Here is a 23,331-nt window from a genome sequence, read left to right as displayed (position 1 = left end):
AACATATTTAGTGGATAGGCATTTCCATGCAGTTGTCTAGCTTCCTACAAAGCAGTGCGACAGCCTGCAGATTACTGAACATAGGAATCTGAGACTCCATCTGAATAACATTTTGCTTGATGTTGAGAAACTGATATCACTGCACCAAGCTCCTCCATCTCATTAAAAGGTGAAAACGCAATGAAATGGTGAATAGTTGGAGTAATGTATGCTCTAAAATTGAAAATAATTTTTACTGTAATCAATTTTATAGCTTTAAATGGTCAATTTTTGCATTTATTTGTCACAGCTTTGAATTTGCAGTTACTATTTTCTTTCACTGTGCATCATAAATCAATAATCTTTATAATTTTTATGTAATAGGGAGAAAAGGGTGTTGGGATGTGGTCTGGGAGCCAAGGGGCAGTAACCCAAAACAGTTGGGGAAACGTTGCTCTAGAAAATATTCTGACCATTACATTGCATTAATACAGGTGTCCCCCACTTTTCGAACGTTTGCTTTACGAAACCTCACTGTTACGAAAGACCTACATTAGTACCCTGTTTTCGCTTTCAGAAGGTGTTTTCACTGTTACGAAGAAAGGCAGCGTGTGATAAAAATCAGCTCGCGAAAAAATCAGCGCGCGCCCTGAGCAGCCGGTCTCCCCCGGATTCGGAACGGCATTGCTTTAACACGTTGCATTGAGCAGCCTTTAGCAAGATGAGTTCTAAGGTGTCAGAAAAGCCTGAGAGAGTAAGGGCATTACACGTAGTGTAAAATTAGACATAATTAAGCATTTCAATCGTGGTGAACGAAGTAAGGACAAAATGAGTTTGGCTTGTGGAAGTTGACGAAGATGATGTTGAAGAGGTTTTGGCATCCCATGACCAAGAACTGATAGATGAAGAGCTGATGCAATTGGAAGAGGAAAGGATAACAATCAAAACCGAATGCAGTAGCGAACTGAACATGAAGCAACTGCGTGAGATTTTCGCTGCAATGATAAAGTACGACTTTAATTTTGAAAGGGTACGTAGGTTTAGGGGATATTTGCAGGATGGTTTGAGTGCTTACAAACAACTGTATGATAGAAAAATGTGTGAGGCTCAGCAGTCAAGCAAGCCTTCCACATCAGCCACAGCAGACGACGAACCTCGATCTTCGACATCGAGGTGGGCAGTCATAGGAGAAGATGAGCTGCCTGCCCTGATCGACGATGAGATGACACCCCCATGTCCCACCACCCCAACACCTGGGCCCCGGACAGATACTGTACCAATAAGAAAAAAGCCGAAATAAACATGCTAATTAATTAGGTAAACAACAGGAATTCTGCAGATGCTGGAAATTCAAGCAACACACATAAAAGTTGCTGGTGAACGCAGCAGGCCAGGCAGCATCTCTAGGAAGAGGTGCAGTCGACGTTTCAGGCCGAGACCCTTCGTCAGGACTAACTGAAGGAAGAGTGAGTAAGGGATTTGAAAGTTGGAGGGGGAGATCCAAAATGATAGGAGAAGACAGGAGGGGGAGGGATGGAGCCAAGAGCTGGACAGGTGATAGGCAAAAGGGGATACGAGAGGATCATGGGACAGGAGGTCTGGGAAGAAAGACAAGGAGGGTGGGGGGGGACCCAGAGGATGGGCAAGAGGTATATTCAGAGGGACAGAGGGAGAAAAAGGAGAGTGAGAGAAAGAATGTGTGCATAAAAATAAGTAACAGATGGGGTACGAGGGGGAGGTGGGGCCTAACGGAAGTTAGAGAAGTCGATGTTCATGCCATCAGGTTGGAGGCTACCCAGACGGAATATAAGGTGTTGTTCCTCCAACCTGAGTATGGCTTCATCTTTACAGTAGAGGAGGCTGTGGATAGACATGTCAGAATGGGAATGGGATGTGGAATTAAAATGTGTGGCCACTGGGAGATCCTGCTTTCTCTGGCGGACAGAGCGTAGGTGTTCAGCAAAGCGGTCTCCCAGTCTGTGTCTCTCTCTCCTCCCCCCCCCCCCCCCCCCCCCACCCATCCCTCCCCACTGATCTCCCTCCTGGCACTTATCCGTGTAAGCGGAACAAGTGCTACACATGCCCTTACACTTCCTCCCTTACCACCATTCAGGGCCCCAAACAGTCCTTCCAGGTGAGGCAACACTTCACCTGAGAGTCGGCTGGGGTGATATACTGCGTCAGGTGCTCCCGATGTGGCCTTTTATATATTGGCGAGACCCGACGCAGACTGGGAGACCGCTTTGCTGAGCAACCTGATGGCATGAACATCGACTTCTCTAACTTCCGCTAGTGCCCCACCTCCCCCTCGTACCCCATCTGTTACTTATTTTTATACACACATTCTTTCTCTCACTCTCCTTTTTCTCCTTCTGTCCCTCTGAATATACCCCTTGCCCATCCTTTGGGTCCCCCCCCCCACCCTCCTTGTCTTTCTTCCTGGACCTCCTGTCCCATGATCCTCTCGTATTCCTTTTGCCTATCACCTGTCCAGCTCTTGGCTCCATCCCTCCCCCTCCTGTATTCTCCTATCATTTTGGATCTCCCCCTCCCCCTCCAACTTTCAAATCCCTTACTCACTCTTCCTTTAGTTAGTCCTGACGAAGGGTCTCGGCCTGAAACGTCAACTGCACCTCTTCCTAGAGATGCTGCCTGGCCTGCTGCGTTCACCAGCAACTTTTATGTGTGTTATTTAATTAGGTGCTGCCCGGCGTGTAAATGTCGGCGCAGATCAGAGGCGATTGCCGATTGCATCGCCTCTGATCTGGGCCGACAATTACGTGCTAGGCGGCACCTAATTAATTAGCATATTTCGGCTTTTTTCTTAAAGATGTGCTGTGTGCCTCCTGGCTACCGCTGCGTTCTTCACGGCAATGTATCGGGTCAGCGGCCCGGAGCGTGTGGGCCATTGCACCACCCAACCTGTGACGACTCAGTCTAACACACCATCATCAGTGTGCTCGGCGCTGTTTTCCCAATTCCGGTAGTTGATACTACACTGTACATACATTATTTCTACTTTATATAGGCTGTGTATTTTTACGTGTTATTTAGTAGATTTGGCAGCTTCATAGTTTAAAGGTTACTGGAGAGCGTGTTTATGCCAACAGCACTTGCGTGAGATTTTCTGCCGAGAGCGCTTGCGTGAGATTTTCGCTACGGAGATCTGTGCAGGCAATCGTTGTAGAGAAGTATTTCTACTTTATATAGGCTATGTATTTATCATATCATTCCTGCTTTTACTATATGTTACTGTTATTTTAGGTTTTATGTGTTATTTGGCATGATTTGGTAGGTTATTTTTGGGTCTGCGAACGCTCACAAAATTTTCCCATATAAATGGTAATTGCTTCTTGGCTTTACGATATTTCGGCTTACGAACAGTTTCATAGGAACGCTGTACCTTCGGATGGCGGGGGAAACCTGTACTTGATTTTCATATGCAACTTGGAATTTAGTCTGGAAATGTCTGTTTATCAATTTGTCTTTTAAAGCAGCGGTCCCCAACCACCGGGCCACAAAGCATGTGCTACCGGGCTGCGAGGAACCAATATGATTTGGCAATATGAGTCAGCTGCACCTTTCCCAATTCCCTGTCACGGCCACTGTTGAGCTTCAACGCACGTGAGGTCATTACCCGCGTGTCATCCATGTCAGCGCGGGAAGGAGATCAACTCCTCGAGCTTGCAAATGACGGCGGGCTGAAAAGTATGTTTGACATAACACCTCTGCCAGCATTCTGGATCAAAGTCAAGGCTGAATATCCAGGGATAGCCACGAAAGCACTGAATACGTTGCTTCCATAACATATCTCTGCAATGAATGCAATGAAAACTAAATTGCGGAATAGACCGGACATAAGGAACCCTCTTCGAGTATCACTGTCTCCCATCACCCCTCAATAGGACCGTCTTGTTGCAGGGAAACAAGCCCAGGGCTCCCACTGATTCAGCAATATTGGTGTGTTGCAATGATTTTATATGTTCATATGGGGAAATATGTGCCGTGTGTTTAATATCCAAACGTTACTTAAGATGTTATGATGCTATTGACTTGTAAGTGACTGATATAACCATATAACAATTACAGCATGGAAACAGGCCATCTCTGCCCAGCTGGTCCGAGCGGAATGCTACTCTCAGCTAGTCCCACCGACCTGCACTCAGCCCATAACCCTCCATTCCTTTCCTGTCCATATACCTATCCAATTTAACTTTAAATAATAATATCGAACCTGCCTCTACCACTTCTACTGGAAGTTCGTTCAACACTTACTTCAAGCTCCCCTGATAATTGACATCATTATGTTCATGTGTGGAAAATATGCGCTGTGTTTAATATTAAATTGGTTAGATAAACCCTTTTAGAAACAAAATTGAGTGTATTAGCCACTTATCACCTATATTCCGATCGTGATTACTCTTCTCTCCCCCCCCCCCGAACAGAATTGCTAAAAACGATCTGTAGAAAAAAATCGGCAGGTACTTGCATAAGCGAGTCACGCATGTGCACTGGTGCCCGTGCAAGGCTTCGTGGTCATTGTAGTCTTTCACGAGGTAAACACAACGTATTTGACTGCTACTTTTGTCAGTTGGCAACCCTACCCCCCCCCCTCCCCCCGGGTCCGCAAGAATATTGTCAATAATAAACCGGTCCACAGTGCAAAAAAGGGTTGGGGACCCCTGTTTTAAAGGATACAACAAAGACATTCTAGCATACAACTGAATCTGCTAGATGACTGAAGGAATATTTCCTGGTCACACCCCTATTGCCGGATTGGATTGCCCTCAAATATTACTATTGCCAGTCTTTAAATTAATTTGTTTAGCTGATCTGAATTCAGTTCCTTGACTTCCTAAGAAGTACCTCATTGAAGTTCATCTTGATGTGAATAGTCTTTCACCTATCCCAACTATGGATGTTGTTCTCTGCTTAAATGGAGTTTGAAATTCATGATATTAACAGTTTGCAATTGTGTGCAGCCTTGAGGTAAAAACATTCTGAATTGCATTGCAGGAGCATTATAACAACACAAGTCCAAAATTGAATGTTTCTGACTGAAGAAATGTAGTCTGAAATTTTCCTACTTGAGTGCCTGTCATCTACCTGTTTTCCTACATTTGCTTTTGTCATGTTTATTAACGCCTAAAGGGCTAATTATTTGCAAATTGTTGGACTTCAGCTACATGGGAATGAAACAGATTAAGCCTAAATTGGCATATAACATTGATTTCCTATTGTGAATTTTTCATGTCCATTAAAACTCTTCAATTCATGTCACAATTAGGAATACACTTTCTCTGGTCTGAGGTAGGATATCGCCACAAGACTTGCAGATTAGTTTGCTTTTTCTGGTTCAGGGACACTCCTTATAGCTAATTGTGTGTGTTCTGAACTTGTCAAAATTCAGACAATCAAATAGTAGCAATACTAGAAGTCAAATGTCATATTAAATTTATGCCAATTTGAATAATCAATTGCAATTTCCTGCACATTTCTATGATATTTCACTCTCTCCCTGACCAGCATTGGAATGTGATGAAAATAGGTGAATGGAACTTTGAAATATTAACTGTTTCTTTTGTCTGTGTATTTTTTCAGTTTTCCAGCATCATTTTTCATTTTTAGATTTTCAGCATCTGCAGTTTTTAATTTTGAGTTTAAAAAATGGGAGTAGTTATTCCCTTAGGATTGAAGGAGTGCATACTACTTTAACAAATTTAGGAGGTAACGTGGAACTTCCAGAAAAGCATTTCTTTTAAATTCAAATTGTTGGATAAACTAAATATCCTTCAATTATATATTGAAGTAGTGGACACGTGGCCAAGTGATTAAGGCATTGGACTAGCTACCTGAAGGTCGTGAGTTCAAGCCCCAGCCGAGGGAACGTGTTGTGTCCTTGAGCAAGGCACTTAATCACACATCGCTCTGTGACGACACTGGTGCCAAGCTGTATGGGTCCTAATGCCCTTCCCTTAGACAACATTGGTGTTGTGGAGAGGGGAGACTTGGAGCATGGGCAACTGCTGGTCTTCCATACAACCTTGCCCAGGCCTGCGCCCTGGAGAGTAAAGACTTTCCAGGCGCAGATCCATGGTCTCGCAAGACTAACGGATGCCTTTATTTAGAACAAAATAAAACAGTAACAGAAAGCAGAATAAAGTGTAACAGCTACACAAAGTATAATGCAGGTAGACAATAAGTTGCAGGATCATAATGAGGTAGATTGAAGTTGAGTCCATTTTATACTAGGGAACAATTCAAGAACAGTGGGGTAGAAGCTATCCTTGAGCCTGGTGGTTTATACTTTTAGACTTTTGTATCTTCTGCCTGATGGGAGAGGGGAGAAAAATGTCTGGGGTAGGTGGGCTCTTTGATTATGCCGGCTGCTTCACTGATGCAGCAAGAAACACAGGCAGTGTCCCTGGAGGGGACGCTGGTTTCTGTGATGTGCTGAGCTTTGTCCATAACTCTCTGCAGTTTCTAATGAAATAGGCAAATCATACCAAACCATTATGTTCCCAGGTAGAATGCTTTATATGTGCATTGTTTTTTTTTTAAAAAAAAAATTGGTGTCAGTGGAGACATGCCAAATTTCCTTAGCCTCCTGAGGAAGTAGAGGTATTGGTGGGCTTTCTTAGCTGTGATGTTTACAAGGTTGGACCAAGACATGTTGGTTTTGTTCACTGCTAGGAACTTAAAGCTCTCGAGCTCAGCACTGTTGATGTAGACAGAAGCATGTGGACCACCCTTCTTCCTGAAGAGATTGAGCAGACATTGAGATTGCTGACATTGAGGGAAATGTCATCTCTGTATCTCCTTGCTGTATTCTGACTTGTTATTTGAGATTTGGCCCACTGTGGTGGTATCACCTGCAAACTTGTAGGTGAAGTTACAAGAGATCTGGCCATGGGGTCATAATTCTATAGAGAGTAGATTAGGTGGCTAAGCATGCAACCTTGTAGAGCAGCAGTGTTGAGAATAATTGCGGTTGAGCTTTTGCTCCTTATCCTTATTAATTGTGGTCTGTTGGTCACAAAGCCAAGGATCCAGTTGCACATGGAGAATTTGACTCCTGGGTCTTGGAGTTTTGTGATGAGCTTGCTTGAAATTATAGTATTGAAGGGGGGTCTGGAGTTAATAAACAATATTTTAACATTGGTGCCTTCACTGTACAAATTCTCCAAAGATGAGTGTAGGGCCAGTGTGATGGCATCTGCCATAGACATGTTTCAGATAGGAGGAAATATTTCTGATATTCATTTTCCTTAATACTGTTAATCTCTGGGCTGCAACAAATCACTACTTCCATTTTCCTTTTTTGATAAGTTCACATTTGGGTAGAATGAAAGCCATGTTAGAGATCAGTTAGTCTCTTTCCAACTGTAACTTAACAATGAACAATAACACTAGCACTGGAATATTGTATCCCATGTATAAATAACAAATAAATTCTTTGGCTACTACACTCCATTGATATTTCTACCTTATATGTTCAGCTAAATATTTTAATGATTTTTACTGGGGACAGGAGTGAAAAATACAGGAAGGGCAAGATGATTAAATGATCTCTTCCATAACATGTAATTTCACTCACTTCAATGTTTTAACTTAGTTGATTTGTTTTATTGCAGCCTGTCCCTTTCACTTTGGACAGTGTTTCAAATTCTATCCACTCAATGTTCTCTGAAGAAGCACCAGTGATCCTGCAGCTAACCCCCAGTGAAGAGGTGAGTGATCAGGTTTTTTTTAAATGTATGGTACTATGCAGGATCTGGTTGGGTAATTATTGGACTCCTGGCTGCTACCTTGTAATCAGTACAATCTTTTTCATATTCACATTGACAACTGAAATGTTGTCCCAAACTGGACTACCCTCGGTAAGGGTGGGGGTGTAAATGCCCAGTTAAAATAAATCAAATGGTGACTGGTTGAATAACAGATGAGCTCCCTGTGAGCTAACTGTTATCTATATTAGGATCTCTGTCAAGCAAGGCCATCCCTGCTAATGTGAGACAATAGTAAATGACACTGTTGAATTGTTATGGCTGTTAACCAACAGCTGCTTCCCCCAAAATTAGTGTCTGGTGGATTGGGCAGTTCAGCCTGTGCACTTTACTCTCAGGCTGCAAAAATGAGTTAAGAAGTAAAGAACATCAGTTTAAGTGCAACAGGAGCTGATGACCAAACAGACTTGTCCCTGGAGGTCCGCATTTGTTCCGGAGAATATAGATAATCTTGCTCTCAATTGAATTCAGTTTCCAAGCATTCATGATTTTCTCTGATTTTCTCTAATTTTCACTATTTAATTTTTTTTCCTCATCTCCCTCACCAGTGTCTGAGTATGTAACAGAATTTATTTAAATATCGAGATTCTTAATTCAGGTTTTGTTTGTGAAACTGAATAATCAAAAGATTGACAGATTCTTTATTGTTTTAGAGACTATACATGGTTGGGAAGGCAAATAGCATTTTTGAAGATCTACCTGTGACATTACGACAGATGAGAAACCGTTTGTACCAGGATAACTCTGTTTTGAGTTTGTTGCCTTCTAATTCTCTGAATAAAAATAATGAGGTAAGTAGGGAATCTTGATCTAGCATTCGTAAAACTCAGATAATCTACCATGCTCCTTCTCTTTCCACCCCCCACCCCAAACTACCCGCTTCCCCTCTGGCCTGGTTTCACCTATTACCTGCCAGCTTGTACTTCTTTCCCCTTCCTTTCTGCTTTTGATGAAGGGTCTCTGCCTGAAGCGTCAACTATTTATTCCCTCCATCGATGCTGCCTGACTTGCTGAGTTCCTCCTGAACTTTGTGTGTTGCTCAACATAATCTCCGTGTTTTTGCTAGGAACTTTGGTGCCACACTAGCAGATTTTTCCATACCATCAGATATTAGTCCCAAATAATATCCTAACATAATTGAAATTCACATTTTTACAAGATGTTAGTGTTATATTTTCTCATGAACCCATTGGGCCTATTAAGCCGAAGAGGAGGACAGCAAACCTCATTTAGTGTACCTGATACTGAACCATCAGGATTTCCAAGTAGTTGGGAAGAAAGTTAAGTTTTACTGTAGTTTTGCAAGGCACACTCTTAAGTGCAGCATAGTTCTTGGTGATCTGCATAGGAGAACCCTTAATACTGCTGTTTGCCTCTCAGCTCTGCAGCTTCAAGTAAACACCAGAACTGATGTAATATAGGAAGCCTTCCTAAAGCTCCTTGGACCCAGACAAATAAGCATGCTCTTTTGTAAGGTGGGGCATATGCAGTCAGGCAAGCAAAAATGCTGCATCTAGATTTGAGTAACATAGTCGAATGCATGCTGGGTTCAATAAAATCTGTGTTACTTCAATGGGAACCCAAATAAACTTAGAACCTTTCACATAAAATACAAATTGTTCTTTCTAAGCTTTGACATTGAATGTTTTTTTGGTATTTTATTTTTCTGGCTACCAGATCTAACCAGTTCCCCTCTGCCACCACTCTCCTCCGCCTAGCAGAACTTGTTCTCGCACTCAATAATTTTTCCTTTGGCTCCTCCCACTTCCTTCAAACAAGAGGGGTAGCCATGGGCACTCGCATGGGTCCCAGCTGTGCCTGACTGTTTGTCGGCTACGTGGAACAGTCTATGTTCCAAGCCTACACTGGTGACCATCCTGTACTTTTCCTATGCTACATCGACGTCTGCGTTGTTGTTGCTTCCTGCACCAATGTTGAACTCTTCAACTTCATCCACTTTACCTCCAACTTCCACCCTGCCCTCAAATTCACACAGTCCATTTCTGAAACCTGTCTTTCCTTTCTCGATCTCACTGTCTCTGTCTTTGGAGACAGCTTATCCACTGATGTCTATTACAAATTCACGGACTCCCACAGCTACCTAAACTGCACCTTGTCTCACCCTAGTACTTGTAAAAACACCACCCCTTCTCTCAATTCCTCTGTCATTGCTGCATCTGCTCTCAGGATGAGGCTTTTCATTCTAGAACGAAGGAGATGTCCTCCTTTTTCAAAGAAAGGGGCTTCCCTTCCTCCTCCATCAACGCTGCCCTCAACTGCATCTCTTTCATTTCACGCACGCACATCTGCTTTTACCCCATCCTTCCGCCACCCTACCAGAGATAGAGTTCCTCTTGTTCTCACCTACGACTCTACCAGCCTCCGCATCCAGCACATAATTCTCCGAAACTTCCGCCACCTCCAATGGGGTCCCACCACCAAGCACGTCCTTCCCTTCTCCAACCACCCCCCCCCCCACTTTCTGCAAGGATCGCTCCCGACATAACTCCCTTGTTCATTCCTCCCTCCCCACTGATCTCCCTCCTGCCACTTATCCTTGCAAGTGGAAGTGGAACATGTGCTACACCTGCCCCTACACCTTCTCCCTCACCACCATCCTGGGCCCTAAACAGTACTTCCAGGTGAAGCGACACTTCACCTGTACATCTGTTGGGGGTCATTTACGGTGTTCAGTGCTTGCAGTGTGGCCTCCTGCTCATCGGTGAGACCCAATATAGATTGGGAGTCCGCTTCGCTGAGCATCTACGCTCCGTCCACCAGAACAAGTGCGATCTCTCAATGGCCACCTATTTTAATTGCACTTCCCATTCCCATTCTGATTCTGATATGTCCATCCGTGACCACCTACGCTGTCGTGATGAGGCCACACTTAGGTTGGAGGAACAGCACCTTGTATTCCATTTGGGTAGCCTCCAACCTGATGGGCATGAACGTCGATCTCCCAAACTTTCGGTAATGTCCTCCTGCCACCCCCCCCACCACCCCCCCATATGCCATCTCCTTTTCCCTCTCTAACCTCATCTCACTAATCAACTTCCCAGCTCTGTACTTCATCCCTCCTCCAGGTTTCGTCTATTACCTTGTGTTTCTCTCTCCCCTCGCCCCACCTTTTAAATCTACTCCTCAGCCTGTTTTCTGCAGTCCTGCTGAAGGGTTTCAGCCCAAGACGTTGACTGTACTTTTTTCCATAGATGCTGCCTGGCCTGCTGAGTTCCTCCAGCATTTTGTATGTGTTGCTCAGATTGCCAGTATCTGCAGATTTCTTCTGTTTGTGCTATCTTATTTATTTTGCTATCCAGCACGGAGTTAGTGATACAGCATGAATAGTTCTTGCTAGCCCTTCAAGCCATACCGCCCAGCAACCCATGATTTAACCCTAACCCATCACAGAACAGTTTACAATGGCCAATTAACCTACTGACTGATAGGTCTTTGGATAGTGGGAGGAAACTGGAGCATTCCATGGGGAGGATGTATGGACTCCTTGCAGATGGCACCAAATTGAACTCTGAAGTATAATGCCGTGAGCTGCAATAGCATGCTAACTGCTACGCTACTGTGGCTTATGTGGTGGCTATGAACTTGAGTGTTTCTTAATGAAGTGATTTTGAGTTTATGCTACCTTTTGCTGAATAGAAAGTTGGTATATTCGAGCATTTTAATTGGATCCAAGTTCTTTATGGATACACTGAATAGACTACATCAGACAGAGGCCTATAGACAGATACCTAGTTGATTCAGCCACGAATGAATAGCTTCCTGATAAACAGGAAAGGAGTTGATTGGCCTCAATCATCTGTATTCTCTTTAGTGAAGGATCGTGCCAGAGGAGTGTTTACCTGTTTAAATCCCATTGTGCTCTATTTTAATTGGGCTTCTTGATGCCTTTTCCTGTGAATAGGACTCTGCTTTTCTAGAATTTAGCTCTTTCAACATTTGTACCTGACCTGAAGCAGAAAACAAATTGCAAATCAGTGAGCAGTTTATTAATGAATAATCATTGTTTGAAGGCATCTTTCATCACTTGCATGGTAGGTTGATGGGGCAGTGCCTGCAAGATTTTTTTTCTGCTTTTCTACCCTCCATGCATCCTGTCCAAAAATGATGAAGCAGCCTGCATCCTCTAGCCTGAGCTTTAATTCACTGTTCCTCTTAAATATAATGTTTCATTCTTGAGTAATGTTTTGAAGAGCAATTTTGAAATCTGTATTAGAATATCTGCCAAGTTTACTTGGTCTTAACATTTTTTCAGGAAAGAGTACCATGCAGTGGGTGGCTCTCAAACAGCATTCTATTTGTAACATGTTGTAGGGGAAGACTAAAGTTAATGAGCATAGTTTTAAGGTGGGAGAAAAAAAATTAAGTGACCTGAGGGGCAACTTTTCTACACAGAAGATGGCAAGTATATGGAATGGGCTGCTAGATGAGACTGAGGCAGGAACAGTGGAAACATTGAGGTTGTTTAGGTGCTGAAGGTCCACAGGCAACACACACAAGCAACTTGGCAGGTTAGGTGGTATCTATGAAGCAAAATGAACATTTTTTAGGCCAAGAACTTCCATCTGGATTGAAGAGGGAGGAGAAGATGGCGGCACGACGCAGTGCGCATAGCTGTTCCAAATGATATCGTATGTGTTAACTAGGGGCTGTGCTCAATCCTGGTTTGATGGAGACAGCCATGAGAAGCATGGAGGAACACCTGGAGAAACTTCTGAAATGCCCGCTTCGCTGCCGCTGCTACTGTGCGATTGAGGATCTCCGGGGGGGGAGGCCCCAAATCCTTGGCTTTGCCTATTGCCTGTTGCCGGGGCCGGGGTCGAAGCGCTCGGCAGAGATGGTGCTCGGTGTTGGAGAGCTGGTTGGAGGCTCGGAGTTTTCGGACAGACTCAGAGTCGGACTGTGGTCAGGTGCTTCCAGGATGCCGCATCAGCAAGTTTGCGGCGCTGGAGGTTCACCATCTGCGTGAGATGATGGGACTTTCGAGAGACTTCGAGACTTTCTACCGTGCCCATGGTCTGTTCTTTATCAAATTACAGTATTGCTTTGCACTGTTGTAACTATATGTTATGTGGTTTTTGTCAGTTTTTCAGTCGGTTTGTCTTGTGTTTCTGTTATATCATTCTGGAGAAACATTGTATCATAATGCATGCATTACTAAATAACAATAAAAGAGGACTGCATGTCCTCAATCTTAAAATAAATCTGAAAAAGAGGAAGAGGGCAAACAACAGAGTTGCATTCCTTCAGCTCTGTGTCTGTGTGTGTGTAACAATAGCATTCTTTTAAAAAGCATTTGGATAGGTACATGAAGGGATATGGGCCAAACAGAATATTGGGACTAGCAAGGCAGATGACACATTTAGCATGGACTCAGTGGATCAAATGGCCTTTCACTCTAAAATATGCAGTCCACGGTAAAGTGTTGTGCTTCTGATTAACCTACAAGAAAGCATCCCATAAAGAACTGACAATCAAAGGTGAGAATTTGCTCATTCAAACACACTGACATCAGATCTATGCTATCAGTAAGCTGGCCTATTCCAGGTTATACAAATTTTAACCTATAAATGTACTAAATAAAAATGTGAGTGTTTGCATGATTAATGCCAAATTTGTGGAGAGATCGCAGACTGTTGCAAGAAACAAAATTGTTATAGTAGGTGATCTGAACTTTCCATATATTGACTGTGACTCGCATACTGCAAAAGGACTAGATGGACTGAGTTTGTCATATGTGTTCAGGAAAGTTTTCTTAATCAGTACTAGAAGTCCCATTGAGAGAGTGAGCCATACTTGATTTGCTATTAGGGAATGAGGCAGCGCAGATGACAGAAGTTTTTATAGGTGAACACTTTGCATCCAGTGATGCAAGAATCTGTAGCAGTCAGGCAAAACAACATCTACTTCATGGACTCTCTATATAGATTACATAGTGGGTTGTGTTGACTGTTGAGGCAAATTAAGGTGGATAAATCCCCAGGGCCTGACAAGGTCTTTCCTTGAACCTTGTGGGAGGCAAGGGCTGAAATTATCGCGGCCCTAGCAGAGATATTTAAATCATCCTTAGTGACAGGTGAAGTGATGGAAGGTTTGGAGGATGGCCAATGTTGTTCTGCTGTTTTAAGAAAGGCTTTAAAAATAAACTAGGAGATTATAGGCCAGTGGGAAAGTTATTGGAATATATTCTAATATTGAGTATTTGAATAGACGATGACTGATTAAGGATAGTCAGCATGGCTTCGTGCTTGGTAGGTCATGTGCAACCAATTTTATAGTTTTTTGAGAGTTACCAGGAAGGTTGATGAAAGCAAGGCAGTGGATGTTATCTACATGGACTTCAGCAAGGCATTTGACACAGTTCCGCAAGGGAGATTGGTCATGAAGGTTCAATCGCTCGGCATTCCAAATGAAGTAGTAAATCGGATTAGACATTGGCTTTGTGGGAGAGGCCAGAGAGCAGTAGTAGATGGCTGTCTTTCTGACCAGAGGCTTGTGACTAGTGGATTCTCACAAGGATTGGTGCTGGCTCCATTGTTGTTTGTCATCTGTATCAACAATCTGAATGATAATGTGGTTAACTGGATCAGCAAATTTGTGGATGACACCGTGAATGGGGTATAGTGAACAGTGAGGAAGACTACCATGGCTTGCAGCTGTATCTGGACCAGCTGGAAAAATGTGCTGAAAAATGGAATTTAATGCATACAAGTGCGTTGCACTTCGATAGGACCAACCAGGGTAAGTAATCCTTGCATAGTGAACGTGCAGTAGAAGGAAGGGATCTGGGAATATAGGTACATAATTCACTGAAAGTGGTGTCACAGGTCAATAGGGTTGTAAAGACAGCTTTTGGCATATTGGCCCTCATAAATCAAAGTATTGAGTACAGGAGATGGGATGTCATATTGGAGTTGTACAAAACATTGGCGAGGCCTGTTTGGAGTATTGTGTGCAGTTTTGGTCACCTCCCTACAGGAAAGATGTAAATAAGGTTGAAAGACTACTGTGAAAATCTATAAGGATGTTGTTGGGTCTGGAAGACCCGAGTTAAATGAAAAGATTGGATAGGTTAGGACTTTATTCCTTGGAATATAGAAGATTGAAAGAGATTTGTAGATGTATACTAAATTGAGGGGTATGGATGGTAAGTACAAGCAGGTTTTTTCCGCTGAGATTGGGTGGGACAATAACTAAAGGTCATGGATGAAAAAGGGGAAGGAGCTATTCCTGAATTGCTGAGTATGTGCTTTCAGGCTTCTGCATCTCCTACCTGATGGTAACAGTGAGAAAAGGGCATGCCCTGGGTGCTGGAGGTCCTTAATAATGGGTGCTGCCTTTTTTGAGACACTGCTCCCTAAAGATGTCCTGGATACTTTGTAGGCTAGTGCCCAAGATGGAGCTGACTAGATTTACAACCTTCTGCAGCTTCTTTCGGTCTTGTGCAGTAGCCCCTCCATACCAGTGATGCAGCCTGTCAGAATGCTCTCCATGGTACAACTATAGAAGTTTTTGAGTGTATTTGTTGACATGCCAAATCTTTTCAAACTCCTAATAAAGTATAGCCACTGTCTTGCTACCTTTATGATTACATCAATATGTTGGGACCAGGTTAGATTCTCCGAGATCTTGATGCTCAGGAACTTAAAGCTGCTCACTCTCTCCACTTATGATCCCTCTGAGGATTGGTATATGTTCCTTCGCCTTGCCCTTCTTGAAGTCCTCAATCAGCTCTTTCCTCTTACTGACGTTGAGTGCCAGGTTTTTGCTGTGGCACCACTCGACTAGTTGGCATATCTCACTCCTGTATGCCCTTGCGTCACACTAAGATTCTACCAACAATGGCTGTATCGTCAGCAAATTTGTAGATGGTATTTGAGCTATGCCAAGCCACATGGTTATGGGGCTGAAGAGCCTGTTTCTGTGCTGTGCTTTTCTATGACTCTTAATAAAAGCTGCATTATAAACGAGATCTCTTACGAATTATTTCGGGTTATAGGGCCAGATAATTTGCTAAGCAGTAATAATTGATAAAGCATTAATAAAACATGGGGCTAGTCGGTCTGCATTTTGTGCCTGCTCCATCATTCATCAAAATCATGGTTGATCTTTTAATTTGGAGCTCTCTCCATATCTTAACTTCCCCTTAATTGTCGATCTCTATTGTAAACAAACAATGTTATAGAGATGCAAAGGTTCTAGATGAGGTTTTCCTACTTGTGATTAAATGGCCTACCCATAACTGAAGCTACTACGTAGGCTCAGTTTCAGTGAGGTTGTCTTTTGTTCTAAACTCCAGAGAACGCACTCTTACTCTACTTGATCAAATTTCCCTTATGGCAAGCCTGTAATCCATTGAACCAATATAGTGAATCTTTGCACTCTATGGCAAGTTTATCCAATTTTGGTTAAGGAGACTAAAACTATACACTATGTATTCTAATTAATAGCTCAGATTTTATGCTATAAAAGGTTTTCAGTTTAAATAAGTCCCATGAGCATGAGTATCAAATCACTGATAGCAACTTTGGAACTTTTTTCCGTTTAAACTACATGTGCAGAAACCTAAAGGTCGTAGTTTCAATAAGTTGTGATGGCAAATATTGATTGTTTCATTGTATTTATGATAGCGAAATATGTTATTAAATTGTAACCTGAAAATGAATCCCCTTCCTTTAAGGGCAATGGGTAAGATGGTTTGAGATGTTTGAAGGTAGAGCGTCCCAATCATACAAGACATGGAGAACTGAAGCAATTGTTTCTGTGCTGTATGACTGTTAATATGCCAATGCAGCTCAAGATGTAGATCTACAGATTACTAACTTAAGCCCATAAGAAGACATTTTCTGTACCTTATTTGCATATTTAGTTGTTTTGGAGCTATGGTTTTAGTAAAATATTTTGAATTTTATTTTACAGTTTATCCATTTTGTAGAGTACATCATGCGCACCACTACCCTATGTATTCTAAAAGCTGCTTGTGTTTATTTTTAGGTTGATCTTTTGTTCTTTTCTGAACTGCAAGTTCTTCATGATATTTCTGCATTGGTGAGTTAAGAACAACTTTACATTGGGAAAAAAATTATTCCATACAGGGTATAATATTTTCATTCAAACCTTTTTAGCAGGTTAAAAGATTAGTAAGTGAGCATTCTTAAGTTTAATCTTTTCAAAAAATGTACAGGTGCTTAATAAGTGAGACGTATTACTGTCAGCATTTTGCTGAGCAATCATTGTCAACTGAGCGCAATATTTAGTAACTTCATAACGTGGTTGATTCTTGGGGCACAGGAAGTTCCTAACTTGAACATGAAGCCATCTGTTTGTGAAGTTAGCCTTATTTCCTGCAGAGTTCAGCAATTACATTTATAAAAAAAATTGGCTTATGACAGCTCATGTTTACAGCCCACAGATCTCCAGCAATTACTACTTGCTGTTTGTTTGGTTAACACTACAGTAATTTTCTTTGCCTCTTCTGCTTATGCTTATTTGTGCTTTGATTTGATCTTATTCATAATAGACCCGTGGTAACAAATTGATGCCCCATGTGACTGCAGTAGTTGTCTTGACCTTATGCCAACTTCTGGAATGATTGAATAATTTACGGAATGACTAAAATGATTTTCAGGGTTTGTTGTAAATATTTTCTGCAGCTGAGTTTGCATGAGGCCATATTAAAAATGTTGCATTCTGTTGAACTTGCATTAAGTTTCAAAATCTGCACCTTATCCATCACCTGTATTTTCATCTACACTCCACCTAATAGCTTCAGTGCATTCATGTAGTTAGAAGTAGGGATATTTACTGATGTTTAGCACCATTTACAACTTTGAAGCAATCCTCAGCTAAATGCCCAAATGTAGTAAGGCTTAGACAATGGATATTGTGTGGTATTCAATTTTTTTAAAAATCTAGCTAAAATACTTTTATATTTAACGTTATCGCCATCCACTAAATCCCCCCACTTTCTGAGGGTTACCATTGACCAGAAACTGAACTGGGATAGCTATATACATAATATGGCTACAAAAATAGGGAAGAGGCTAGGAATCTTGGATAACTTGCCTCTTTATTCTTTAAAGCCTGTCTGCCATCAACAAGGCTTGTGTCAAAGTGTGAAGTACTCTGCACTTGCTCAGATAAGTGCAACTTCAGTAACACAAGAAGCTCGGCAATATACAGGACACTCATTTTGAGAATAGGGTGCCACTTGTTTGGCATCCTAATCACAACAATTCACCCATTCCCCCACTGAAGCACAGCAGCAGCTCACCAATACTCCTTGGATAGCGTCTTCCAAACGCATGATCTTTATCAGCTAGAAGGACAAGGCCAGCAAAAGCATGGGTTTCCACCTAAAATTGTATTTCAATCTGTGCATCATCCTGAGTTGGAAATGTATTGCGATTCCCTCATATTTACTGGGTCAGAGTTCTCAAATCCTCTCCCTAATAGCATTTACGGGCATACTCCTACTTCACAAACTGCAGCAGCTCAGCACCGCCTTTACAAGGGCAATTAGTGATCGGCAATTTAATGCTGCCTCAGCCTCTGAAACCTACGTTCCTTTAATGAATATATTTTAAAAAGAAAACAAAAAATGCAGCACTGCATTCAGTTCTACCTGTTTATGGTAATAACTTGCAACGGTATTGCACCTAATAATTTGCTAGAATTCCCAAGGTTCTGTATAGTAGTTTTATCAAACAAAATACAGTAAGCCAAAGGAGCTGAGGATAAACCGGAGGTAAGTTTTGCTAAGTGCCTTAAATATAAAAGCTAAGTTTTAAGGGAGGAATCCCACAGCCTGCATGCAAAGCAGCGAACGGTGAATATTTTGCATGTCTTTAAGCGACAGGTTGAATTGATTTTCTTCCTTTAATACTGTTAATTCATCCTCGTCATATTATTTGCATTCATTTAAAGTGTTCAAAATTTCTTCTGAGCTTTGGTCTTGTACATAAAAATTGTTTAAAAATGCTGAAGTGTAAATTAGTTCATAGTCTAATATTGTAATCAAATTTCCTTCAACATCTGTAGTGTCTACACATCTCTTTACTGTCTCTCTTGGAGCTGTTGACCTCAGATGAAAGTTTTCCACACCATTTTTCTATTAATGTGCTTTCCTAACTCCTATCACCTGTTAAGTATGTCTGTAACAGTTACTTTAAAAACATACCAAAACCACTGAGAGATTAAGCCAGGAGATTGACACTGTAGGACACGCTTCCAAAATAATGAAGTTCCAAAGTTGAAAAAGGTACTTTCGATCCTTTATTACAAAACCAGAGATGAAAAAAAACTAATGTAACTAAATTAGAGATGTGGCAACACACACAAAATGCTGGAGGAACTCAGCAGGCCAGGCAGCATCTATGGAAAAGAGTACAGTCAGTGTTTCAGCCCAGCATTTTGTGTGTGTTGCTTGAATTTCCAGCATCTGCAGATTTTCTGTTGTTAGCGATTTTGCGATCTTAGTGTTCAAATCAGAGTAACTAAGCATTCTAATTAGTGATAATCAGGATTGCCGTTATATATGTATTTAAGTGAAGTTAGTATTCCAATGATGTCCCAGTAGCGGTCAACAAAAAAAACTTACTGTATGGCCCTTCTCCTCTGCAGTAGACTAAGCAACTAACAAAGCGTGAAAACATGAATTTTCTCAGCTTCTACCACATCCCAACCCATGTGACGGATTATCATAATAAACTCGTCACGAAGTACAATATAGACAGAAAACAAATACATGGCTTGAACAGGCAGAAAATAGATATATGGCTCCTACAATGTCTTTGAAAGTACTTTGATCTTTATGGTGCTGTTTGGTGGGATGTAAGTGTGTGAAGGTTTTGGAAAAAAAGTTGATGTTTCAAGTTTAATACCATGAAATTCAAAAGTGGACTTTCAGAACCTACAGTATATGCCTTATTGTGCAGCTGATACACACACATTCTGGCTGCAGTGCACAGCTTTGCAATAATGGGTACTCTTTTAAAATAAATAAATAACCTTGGGTGTAAAATATTCCCACAGCTATCGGTTCACAAACATTTGGCAAAAGACCATTCACCTGACCTTTATTCACTGGAGCTGGCAGGTCTGGAAGAGATCATAAAACATTACGGACAGGACTCCCTGCAGTTTCGTGATGCTGCAAAAATTTTGGCTTCCGTCATCCAGAAGGTAAAAAAAAAAAATCACTGGGGCTAGCTTTCAGTGATCTGTCATGTATACAAATATTGACAGTGTTGCACTTCCATTTCTTGTAGCAAGCTAAGGGTTAAGAATGTTTTGATATTTCTTTCACTAGATAGTATCAAATTGCAACTATGATAACTATCAGCAGAGTTTTTTTTGTTTATGGAATGGCTGCTTTCAGCATTATTTGAACCTTTTCCAGAGAATGACATGAAATTAAATGCACTACTAGAATAATCTATTTTAATACTAGCTTGTATTTGTGTTAGAATCAGCTATCAATGGGTTTAAACCTATTTTTACTTCATAATATCCCATTTTAGCTGTAGATTAGGTAATAACAATTAAAATAGCATTTAAACAAACTTGCTGAAAATATATGTACACATTTTCTGATAGTATTCTTGAACCTTGGAATAAGAATGATGCATAATCTGAAATGGTAAGGGGTAATGGAAATTACAAAAGCCCAATACTGCACAGGCAGGAAATGTTCAACCTTAAGCTACTGTTTATTCTCTAGAAAATTCCAGAAATGCCACTTATGATTTCGGGAAATTACACTTACAATTTTTACCTGTCAATGGAAAACAGAAGAGGCAAAAATTGAATTTGTTTTCCAGCTATATGTGGTAACTTTGTGGTGTTGACTGCATTCATCATGGGACAGATGAATGGAATTGCTTTCATTTTTTGCAAAGGGTCCTGGCTTAGACTTAAGTAAATGACTGTTAAATATGACTGCCAACTTGGAAAAAGTATTGAATGAGTGGATAACAACATCCTTGGTGTGGCTTGTTGGCCTTTGCTGGTATTATTTTTGTTTGAACAATTAGCAGCTCAATATGATTTGTGCACTTTAATTTTGCAACTGTCTTTGAAATCATTGCCTCAAACGTGGTGCATCTTTTTCCAGTTTAGAAGACCTGTTATAGTAATCCTGTTGGGATTTAATATAGCACTGCAAAATGATTGTTGCTTATCTGTTTTTAATTTTAAAATTTCTCTTTTATAAAGCAAGCTTAATTTAACATGTTAAGTACAGCCCAACCTAAATGCCAATTGGGGAAAAAAAAAATCCAGTTTTGCCTAGACATTGTATTTCAGATATGTTTTAATCTGGAAACTTTCACTTTAAAATATTGGGACTAATACTGAGATTGGAGATATACTGGAAGTTTTGTGTTTTTAAACATAAGAATTTGTGCAATATTAAATTGGTTTCAAATATGAGTAATGTAATGGAATATTTATAGAAATGGAGTATTTTGCTGTTACAACTTTTTATATTTACACTATGAATTGCCATTTTAATACTAGTCATACAAGATGCACTGAGTTGTAACTTGTACATAATACTCTTCTGAGATTGGTTTGTTCCACCTAGAACGTATGTGATTAAAATGTTTCTACGTTTAACTTCTATTCATTTTCATTCTGTAATACTGTTAGATAGACATTGCATCAATTTTGTTCTGTATTGTTTTTACCAGAAATTAATGTAGAGCTAATTTGAGCTTTTTCAAACTGTACATCCATAATAGAATTTTGAACACAATTATTTCAGTGTTTGGCCCAGCATTTTCAACTCCTATAATAAATAGATTTGCTATCATTATTGTAGCTCTGAAAAGCATCCTGTACACAATTTTGTGATATTGATTACTCTTCAACCATATTTTAATGGCTAAAGAATGTCCCTTGAGATGTCTATTTCGTTGTTCTTGCTATCTGAGCAGAAGTTTAGCTATGTCAAATTTTGTTTTGGGAGACCAGCAAAGAGCTTCATATTAAAATGCGGATCACAAGTCAAGAGATTGCATTAATTATACTTTTAGTAGCCAGCAATTTCTTTTTTGTACCCATAGTGGAATGGAAATTATATGCCCATTTTTTTCACAAGTGTTAAGTCATGAACGTTATCTCAACAAATGCCAAAATTATTTCAATGCTTCATGGTTTTTGTTACTAAATACTCAAGCCCCTGAAGGTGTCAAGAAGGAGCAATAGCAGTGTGGGTAGAAGTCAGAAACAGGAAGGGAGCATTCATTCTCAAGAGTATTCTACAGAACTGCCACCCCCCACCCACTATACCCACAGCAACAGACAGAGGTGCAAATCAAGAGACATCTTTTGAAAAGGTGCATAAAAATAAGTGTTGTCATGGTGACTTCAATTTCCTTAATATTGATTGGCACCACTTCAATGTAAAAAGTTTAAATGGGGCAGAATATGTTAGGCATGTCCAGGAAGTAATCCTGACATAATATGAAGACAGGCTGACCAGTGGAGAGGTCATACTGGATATGGTACCAGGCAATAAACGATCAGGTGTCAGTACCTTCGTTGGGTGAGCATTCCAGAGACAGTGATCACTACTCCCTGACCTTTACCATTGTCTTTGACAGGGATAGGAACAGACAATAAGGGAAAGTATTTTATTGGGAGAGAACAAATTATGAGGGTATTAGACAGGAACTTCAGAGCAAAATTAGGAATGGGTGTATTCAAGGAAATGCAACACTCACAACACGCTGGAGGAACTCAGCAGGTCGGGCAGCATCTGTGGAAAAGATCGGTCAACATTTCGGACCAGAACCCTTCATCAGAACTGTAGAGGGAAGGGGCAGAGGCCCTATAAAGAAGCTGGGGGGAGGGTGGGAAGGAGAAGGCTGGTAGGTTCCAGGTGAAAAACCAGTAAGGGGAAAGATAAAGGGGTGGGGGAGGGGAGGCAGGGAGGTGATAGGCAGGAAAGGTAAAGAAAGAATAGGGGAAAACAATGGGTAGTAGAAGGAGGCAGAACCATGAGGGAGGTGATAGGCAGCTGGGGGAGGGGGCAGAGTGACATAGGGATAGGGGAATGGAGTGGGAGGGAATTACCGGAAGTTGGAGAATTCTATGTTCATACCAAGGGGCTGGAGACTACCTAGACGGTATATGAGGTGCAGGGAAATGCATAGTGGAAATGTGGAGGTTGTTAACGGAATCCTTGCTGGGGGTACTGGATATGTTTGTCCCTTTTTGAGGCAGGGGAAGGATGGAAAGGTAGAGGAAGTATGGTTGACAAAAGATGTGGAACATCTAGTCAAAGGGAAGAAAGAAGTTTACTTAAGGTTGAGGAAGCAAGGATCAGACGAGGCTCTAGACAGTTACAAGGTAGCCAAGAAGGAGCTTAAGAATAGACTTGGAGCTAGAAGTGGACTTTGTAGAAAGATGGTACTCTGAAAGTAGTTTTCTGAATTCACTTGTTTTCCAATTTCGTTAAATAATCAAGACAACATACCCAGTAGAATCTGTATTTTCTAAGGAACAGCTGGAATAGCTGCAGGGATAGAAGCTGGAGGGCTAA

At 41.2% G+C, this 23,331-nt stretch overlaps 1 protein-coding gene across 1 annotated transcript in view; it reads left to right on the top strand.

Moving 5' to 3' along the window:
* The window catches only part of atp6ap2 (ATPase H+ transporting accessory protein 2), a 56,167-nt gene that overhangs the window by 22,432 nt on the left and 10,404 nt on the right, over window positions 1-23,331 (top strand). The window contains exons 4-7 of the mRNA XM_072260471.1: window positions 7,614-7,709; window positions 8,420-8,557; window positions 16,779-16,832; window positions 19,818-19,967. Of these exons, the coding sequence (XP_072116572.1) occupies window positions 7,614-7,709; window positions 8,420-8,557; window positions 16,779-16,832; window positions 19,818-19,967 (438 nt within the window). The remainder of the gene's footprint in view (window positions 1-7,613; window positions 7,710-8,419; window positions 8,558-16,778; window positions 16,833-19,817; window positions 19,968-23,331) is intronic.

Source organism: Mobula birostris, chromosome 6 (assembly GCF_030028105.1).
Source record: "Mobula birostris isolate sMobBir1 chromosome 6, sMobBir1.hap1, whole genome shotgun sequence".
NCBI classification, from domain to species: Eukaryota; Metazoa; Chordata; class Chondrichthyes; order Myliobatiformes; family Myliobatidae; genus Mobula; species Mobula birostris.
The sequence above is the reverse complement of the archived record's forward strand: the minus strand, read 5'-3'. Positions and strand labels throughout refer to the sequence as shown.